Source organism: Suricata suricatta, chromosome 8, assembly GCF_006229205.1.
Source record: "Suricata suricatta isolate VVHF042 chromosome 8, meerkat_22Aug2017_6uvM2_HiC, whole genome shotgun sequence".
Classification (NCBI taxonomy): domain Eukaryota; kingdom Metazoa; phylum Chordata; class Mammalia; order Carnivora; family Herpestidae; genus Suricata; species Suricata suricatta.
The window spans coordinates 137,486,720-137,495,044 of record NC_043707.1 but is presented as its reverse complement, the minus strand read 5'-3'; the positions used below and the strand labels follow the sequence as shown (position 1 = coordinate 137,495,044).

The window sequence follows — 8,325 nt, the reverse complement described above, 5'->3', positions numbered from 1 at the left end:
TGCCGGGCTCTCCGTGCCCCAGCCGTCCCCGCCCAAGCCGGGCCCGCCGGGCGCGACGTGTGTCCTCTCCTCCCGGTGTCGGGTGCCTCCTGGGCCCGCCCACGACGCACCGGGCCGGGCTGCGGAGCCGAAGCCGGCGGGGGCGAGCTCGGCGCCCGGAACCCGAGCCACCCCTTTCGCGCCAGACTTCTCTACCGAGTCGGCGACCCCTGAGCGCTTGGGCGGCTCGCTACAATACCTTTTTCTTGTTTTGTTTTGATTTCCACCAGTTCCGAGGGTTGCTAGTTACCCTTATCGCTGGGTCGATTTCGAAGGACAGGATTTTTTACAATTCAGACCAAAGCTTAAACAAGTATAAGCTTTTTAGGTGTGACGTTTTTTCTTGGCGCACTTGTCAGTGACAACGGGGCCAGACGCCAGGAATCTGCTCCACTGTGTTCCTGCAGGAGTTTCAAACTTGACTAACTCGGTCATTAACTTTCGTCAGCGTACAAGGCGCACTTCTGGTTGCCGATTCATAGAGAGGCAGGCTCCGGAGCTGCCTTCCGAGGGCGCAGGCCGGCGCGGGCTCGACCCCTAGGCCCCTCGCTCCCTCTCCTGGAAATGGACGTGGGGAAGGCAGAACACTTGAGGGTAGGAGACCGTCTTCAGCTTGCCGAAGAACGTGCTATTAGGCTGAAGAAAAGGCTCAAGTGCCAGAAAATTATAATATAATGTCCAGAGGTCCGGGGAAAATAGCACTTTTTCCTCTTCCAGGAGAGGGGGACACTAGGCCCCTGGGGACAGTGCTTTTAGCCCAAGGTCAGACAGGGGACTGCTTTAAAAACCAGGGCTGTGGGCGTTCAGAGAAGCCAGGCCACTTGTGGAGTGACTGTAAAGAAAGGAATCTTCCTTATTGTGGTTCCAGGGAATACAATACCAGGACTGCACTATCAATGGCACTGGGTGAAAAAATTCCCTCCCTTGGAAGCCATGTTTTCTGTTTCGTGTATGCTCTGCTCAGTTTTAGAAAAGACTCCAGTCCTTTCGTTTCCCAGAGGAAACCTGGGTTTTGTTATTTAATAGTCCCCACCCATGGCCTGTGGGCCTCGCAGAGACATTCCTGGTGAACGCCTCACCCCAGCGCCCACGTGTGTCCCGGGGCAGGCCAGGCACACACGGGGGTTGCTGTCATTTCTTGGTTCCAGCTGAGTGGGCACAACCTTTGGAGAAGACATCTTGTTTTTATTCCATCTCTGAAATGCGAACCGCACGCTTTCTCTTGTGTTCTGAATCTCATCATCTGGCCCAGAGAATGTATCTGGTCCAGATTTCAGCATGGGAGGCACAGGCCTGCGTGGAAAAACATTCAGGTGCCCAGGCGGTCGCGTGTTGCCCATACATGGACTGTTCACACAGCTGTTAAGGGCAGTGCAGCATTCCTGGGCCCAGGAGCCCGGCCAATAGCTTACTTGCACAGGCTCTGTGACAAGAGGGCCTGAGGAGCCAGGAAGTGGGATGTGTGTAGGGAAAAGTACTACAGTCCCTCTGGGTCAGACTTGTCCACCTTGCAGAAAGCAGATCTTTCATAAAGAATGCTGCTCTAGTGAAGAACGGAGTCTGGTTTTGTGTGCTTATTTAAACAAATCAGCCTTACTGTGAAGTCCTGAAGACTAATGATGCATATATTTATTGAAATGATAAGATATTCGTGCTATAGTGTTGAGCAAAGAATCTGATTACCTGTAGCGTGACCTGGTCTGTTGTCTGTGTTCACACGCCTACGAAGCAATTGTGAGTGGTGAGGTTTGCTTCATCGTTTGTGCTTGCCTGTATTTTTCTGCCCGTACTAAATATACATACTCTGTGGATTGATGAGATAATAGGAATTCAACATACAATTAAGAATTCAGTTCTTGAGAAAAAAGGTATATTACTAATATCCTGGTCCTAAAAGGGGCACGTTGGAAGCCATGTGTACACATCTAAGTTGACAAAAGAATGTGGTTAGAATTTTAAAGGAACAGGGGCGCCTGGGTGGCTCAGTCGGTTAAGCATCTGACTTCGGCTCAGGTCAGATCTCACGTTCGTGGGTTCGAGCCCCGCGTCGGGCTCTGTGCTGACAGCTACCTCAGAGCCTGGCGCCTGATTCCAGTTCTGTGTCTCCTTCTCTCTCTGCCCCTCCCCCTCTCATGCTCTGTCTCTCTCTGTATCAAAAATAAATAAAACATTTAAAAAATAAATAAATAAATAAAACATTAAAAATTAAAAAAAAAAAAAAGAATTTTAAAGGAACAGATTTAGACCCATCAGCTGTGTTTGGAAATTCAAATAACCTACTAACCCATGCTATCTAGTGCCTTTTCTCACTCATCAACCGTAAGAGCTCAAGATGATAAAGCTATTAATTTACAAAAAAAAAAAAGAAAAAGAGCTCAAGATGGGGGAGGGGGCACCTCGGTGGTTCTGCTGGTTTGAGCAAGGACTCTCCGTTTTGGCTCAGGTCATGATCCCAGGGTTGCGGGATTGAGCCCCGTGTTGGGTTCCGTGCTGAGTGTGGAACCTACTTAATAACCTCCCTCTCTGCCCCTCTCCCCTGCTTGCTCTCTCTAAAATAATTTTTTAAAAAAGTTCAAGATGGGAAAGTGAGACATTCATTCACTTAAGTGTGACGATATGATACAGTCAGCAAATTCTCCCACTGTCCTTCCACACCCGGGCATGGCGGGGACACTAGTGTTTGGTAAGAAGGATGTTAACTCTACAACCCATAGTTTGGGGGGAAATGTTTGTATTTAAAGATTAAACTTCTGGGGTGAGAGTGGCTGGGGGAGGGGAACGGGAAAAAAGATTAAATTTCAACCATTGAAGTTTTTAAAAATTACCTCTTCCAATATCATGAAAATGGTCCTTGCCTGAGAATGTAATGTGATTTTAACAAATAATGGTACCATTTCTAAAAATTTGAACTATGCAATTTTGATCTTTAAATTCTAATTTTAGGCAGACAGGATAAGAGGTCACAGAGATGGCTTTATAAAAGCCGGTTAGCCTGTTTGGTTTTCTTTTTTTCCTTTGAGACCGATTTAGAAGCACATGTTTGCACATTTATACTATCAAAAAGAGATTATGCCTTTTTCCCTATTGTACACCCCAATTCTTAACTGATGCTGAACCCCCTTAGGTGTGGTTTGTAATGAACTTACTATATATAAACTCTCCTTTAAGGAATGCTACGGTATTCTCTATTAAGTACGTTATTATGTGTAAATGAGATACTGTTGGTAAAACCTTTTATTATTATTTTTTGATGTTTATTTGAGAGAGAGAGAGACAGAGAGAGAGAGAGAGACAGAGGGAGACACAGAATCAGAAGCAGGCTCCAGGCTCTGAGCTGTCAGCACAGAGCCCGACATGGGGCTCAAACTCATAGAACTGTGAGATCATGACCTGAGCCCAAGTCAGACGCTTAACCAACTGAGCCACCCAGGCACCCCTGTGGGTATAAAAACTTTTAAACAGTATCTGGCACAATGTTAGCTATGAGCCCTTGTAGTTTACCTGTATGAGCCATAACAGAAGTTCACTTGACAACTGTTAGTGCATAAGTTATTTCCCTCGCTATATAAAGAGGTGACAATACATCATTTAAAAATTATTTATTAATGACTTAAAATTTTTCACATGTATATATTCATACAGTGGTCAGGTTACTAAAAGTTGAAAACAAGATGGTTTTGGGGAATTTTTACTTTTTTTCCATCTCCTGGAGATGGAAGTCAGAAAACAGGATGGGAAAGTTCCTTAAGAATTCCTAAGAATCGGGGCGCCGGGGTGGCTCAGTCAGATGAGCGTCAGGCTTCAGCTCAGGTCATGATCTCATGGTTCGCGGGTCCGAGCCCTGCGTAGGGCTGTGCTGACAGCTCAGAGCCTGGGGCTGCTTCAGATTCTGTGTCTCCCTTTCTGACCCTCCCCTGCTCAAACTCTCTCTCAAAAAAAAAAAAAGGAATTCCTAAGAATCTACTACTAAAGCTGAACAAAAAGCCGTACCACCAAAAAGTAATTCTGGGAGGAAGAAACCTCTGGTTGTGTCCCTGCCCACACTCAAGCACTGAGTTAGAGTGACAGGCAGAAAGCTTTCCTGAACGTTCCCTAAATGAATGTAGTGTAGCCCTGAGATTTAGACAGGTGAAGCTATATTTGGCAACCCAATTAAAATAACTACATTCTCAAGTTACTTACTGGGAAACCACGGTATTCTTAGTATTTTAAAACTTGTCACTACCTGTGCTAACGTAGGCTCTTTTCTTCCTCTTTTCCAAATAACTGTAATCATCCATCAGCAGGTCTAATAATAATTATTATTATTTTTCCTAAAGGCAGAAAACAAGGAATCACAGCCTCCAAATCCCCGGCTACTGTGGCTAGTGCTCTTGCGTTAGTCCTTGAATTCCAGATTTGCCTCCTGGAGCCCAGGTGTAGCACAGGCCACCTGAGAAATAAACTAGACAAACCAGTGTTCCTGCTTGCCTCTATTTTCGGTCTTTCTGTGCTAAACACACCTAATCTGTGTATGGCTGAGATCATGGAAGTCCATATCACCCTATCAACTTTGGGCCAATTATTGGTATTATAGTCCTTCCTTGAGTCTAGGGATAGAATAGTGAATCTTCGTGTCTAAACCTCTTGCAGAGGGCTGAATTTTTAAAAAATGTTTTTAAACTTTTTTTTTAATGTTTTATTTATTTTGACACAAAGAGAGACAGAGCATGAGAGGGGGAGGGGCTGAGATAGAGGAGGAGACACAGAACCGGAAGCAGGCTCCAGGCTCTGAGCTAGCTGTCAGCACAGAGCCTGATGCGGGGCTCGAACCCACGAACGTGAGATCTGACCTGAGCCGAAGCTGGAGGCTTAACCGACTGAGCCATCCAGGCGCCCCTTAAAAAAATTTTTTAATGTTTTATTTATTTTTGAGAGAGAGATCATGAGGGGGAGAAGGGCAGAGGGAGAGAATTGGAAGGAGGCTCCAGGGTCTGAGCTGTCCGCACAGAGCTTGATGTGGATCTGTGAGATCCCGACCTGAGCCTAAGCCAGGCGCTTAACTGGTTGAGCCACCCAGGCGCCCCTGGAGGGTGGAATTTCTAAGAGGACTCAAAGGAAGGAGACCAGGGAGGTCCTCCGTGAAGTCACTGGGAGGAGCAGGCAGGGGAAACAAGCAAATATCAGGCAGTATTGGTCACATCTGTGTACCAAGAACTGTTTGTTAATAACTTATTCAAGAAGAATCTATTGAACACCTATTCTGAGCAAGAGTCATCACTGTTACTGGACACAATCCAGGTTTGGACTTTTCTTTCCTTAGTGTGTCAGAGTGGTTCCATTCAACGAACAAGTTCTTTATTTCAGTTTCTTAACGGGAGGGGGATTTGATTAATATTTACTATATGAATATACTATGGGAATAATTGGCAGTCACGAAATTCCCTTTTTATTGATTTGGACTCACCTCCTTTGGCATTTACACCTTTCAACTAACAAAAAGATAATATCCTGCCTGGCTCTTTATTTTTTTAATGTTTATTTAACTTATATTTGAAAGAGAGTGGGCAGGGGCAGAGAGAAGGGAGACAGACGATCCCAAGCAGGCTCCTCATTGTCAAGTGTGGAGCCCCATGTAGGGCTGGAACTAAGTATGGTGGGATGGTGACCTGAGCGGAAATCAGGTGCCCAGGTCCTTTCTTATTCAGGCAAAACAAGTTGCTCTTGGTAATCTGACCCTGGGCAACAATGCCTAACCTCAGGACATTTGCTCTGGCCATAGTGATCGGTAACATTCTAAATCCTGCTAAATCACCTGAATGTGACACCTGGGTAAGAAGCTGTTGATGTTTTTTCCACAGGCCAAGTTCGATGTCTGTTCTCAATCTGGCTAACTTCTAGATCACCTCATTTTGTTATAGCAGTCGTGGCTCTCTTCAATCCGGGAAGGCACTGCTGAAATTACATTAATAAATAACAGCAAAAATAGTAAACTATCATCTTTTAATGGTTTTTTAAAAAATTTTATTTTATTTTTTTATTTTTGAGAGACAGAGAGTGCGAGAGGGGAGGGTCAGAGAGAGAGGGAGACACAGAATCTGAAGCAGGTTCCAGGCTCTGAGCTGTCAGCACAGAGCCAAAGGGAGGGGGCTCAAACCCATAAACCAGGAAATCAGGACCTGAGCCGAAGCCGGATGCTTAACGGACTGAGCCACCCAGGCGCCCCTAAACTATCATTTTTTGAGAAAAGAACTCTGATAAAAATTTTACAATTTAGGAAACTGAGACTCAGAAAAGTATTTCTAAGATAAACCCCGGTCCCTTCACTCGTAGTTTCCTTCGGAATTAATTTTAACAATTTCAATAGCCACAGTCAACCAACATAGCATTCGCTTCCTCAGATATAACCTCCAAGAGATTCTTCCAATCCCCTTTTTTGATTGAGTCAAGGAGTCGTTTTTGTGATTCAAATTTTATGTCACTCCTCTTTAACACAGTTCCTTTGTCTTCGAAGCTACCAAACTGTTACTGAATCATCTGTAGACGTGTTTTTTAAAAAAATGGTTATTAAAAATGTTCAAGAACGGTCAGGCCTCTGGTAATTTTATCAGAGGAGTTCGTTTTCAACTAAGTGTTCAGAGTCAATCAACCCTCAACATATAAAGTTGTAAAATACTCAGCGGTCCAGCATTTAAACACCGCACACTCCTCAACTAAATACCAATAAATTCAATGTTAATACCAAACATCTCTACCAGGTTTCCCCCTCACCCACTGTTGTAAACCTGTGAGGAGTATATTTAGAAGACAATTCCATGAAAGAAAGCAGGGGCAGTCCCAAGATGAGGCAGAGAGGAAAAAGAGAAACAAACAAAAAAATTCATGGCTAACATCTTTCAAAACATTGATAACTCTAGCATAGTTTTTAAAAACGCAGTAACTCGACACCCCGCAGTGGATCCTACAGACACCGAGAGGTCCTCGGTCCCGCCGCTCCAGGGCCCGCGGGCCAGAATACTCCCACCGCGAAAACAAGTTTGCACCGCGGGTCCGAGTCCGGGGACGACCGCGACATCAGCGCCCGTCGCCCCCAGTCCCGCCCCGGCCGCGGGGACCACGGCCTCACAAAGGGGACCAAACCCCAAGTCCAAAGGGAAACGCCGGTCGCCGCCACCGCCCTCCCGGTCCAAGGCCGTCAGCCCCGTCCCCACCCGCCGGGGCGACCCCCGCCCCTGCGGAGACCGCGGCGCTACCGCTCGCGCCGCCCCTCCCCCACCGCCGAGCCGGCCCAAGCCTCCGCACCTCCCCCGCTCCAGCAGCCTTGGGTCCCGGAGACACCGCCCCCACAAACCGGGCAGCCGCCTCGGGGCTCTATGGGGGTTGGAGTCCACGAGGAGCCCTTTGTGCGCCTCAGAGGAGCTGCTGGGACTACTACTCCCACAATGCCCCGCGTCCGCACCCGCGCCTTCGGCTTCCCGTCGCCCACAGACTACATCTCCCGACAGCCTTCGCGGCTCTCCCGCCCTCCCTCCCGAGACACGAGCCGAACTGGGCGTCAGGTCGGGGAGCGGGTCGGGTTCCCGCTCGCCGCCGCCACCGCCCCCCGCAGCGACTCTCCCGCCTCTCCCGCCGCGCCGGCCGCAGGAGCTGCATCGCCAACTCTGCTCGGCCGTGGTGCCGCCGGCCCGGGAGCACAGAGCCCGGGACGCGACACGCCGAGCCCCTCATCACCTCCAGCCGGGGCGACCCCTCACGGGTCCGCCCTCGTTCTGCGCGGCCGCCAGAGCCCCCAGCCCTGAGTGGCTCCGCGGCCCGGTGCCCGCATCCCGGCCCCAGCACTCCCAGAGCCGCCGCCCCCCACCCTGAACATGGACTCCGACTCTTGCGCCGCCGCCTTCCACCCGGAGGTGAGTGAGGGCTGCGTCCGGATCGCCCCTGACCACCCCCCCCTCCAGTCCCGCGTTGCCCGCAGCCGGACCCCCGTCGGCCGAGCGCCGCCCTCCCTTCCCCCAGCCTTCCCTCGTCGCCCCCTAGAGCGCCCAACCCCGCCCCCCACTCGGGCCCGCGCCCCGTCCTCCCCGCTGGCCCTCGCCTCGGCGTCCCTCCCGCGGGCGTCCGCGTCTTCCCGGCGCCCCTTCCCTGGGGCCGCCGCGCCCACTCCTCCCCTGCCTCGAGTAGCCCGGGGACCTGTCTGCGCCCCCGGCCCCTCCCCGCCGGCTTGGCTTACTCCTTCCCCGCCCCCGGGGACTCGGTCCCAGCCGCCGCCGCCTCGCGTTCCCGCTTCTCAGAGGAGCCCCTTCACCCCTC

At 49.7% G+C, this 8,325-nt stretch overlaps 1 protein-coding gene and 1 long non-coding RNA gene across 2 annotated transcripts in view; both read left to right on the top strand.

The window, feature by feature from the left end:
* Window positions 1–65: 65 nt before the first annotated feature.
* LOC115299241 lies at window positions 66–6,011 on the top strand. Its single transcript, XR_003912059.1, has 2 exons — window positions 66–633; window positions 5,880–6,011. It is a non-coding gene; the product is annotated as an uncharacterized LOC115299241 (long non-coding RNA).
* A 1,545-nt stretch (window positions 6,012–7,556) lies between these two features.
* Window positions 7,557–8,325, top strand: part of PHF13 (PHD finger protein 13) — a 7,295-nt gene continuing 6,526 nt past the window's right edge. The window contains exon 1 of the mRNA XM_029946978.1: window positions 7,557–7,925. Coding sequence (XP_029802838.1) covers window positions 7,887–7,925 — 39 coding nt within the window. The 5' untranslated portion in view covers window positions 7,557–7,886. The remainder of the gene's footprint in view (window positions 7,926–8,325) is intronic.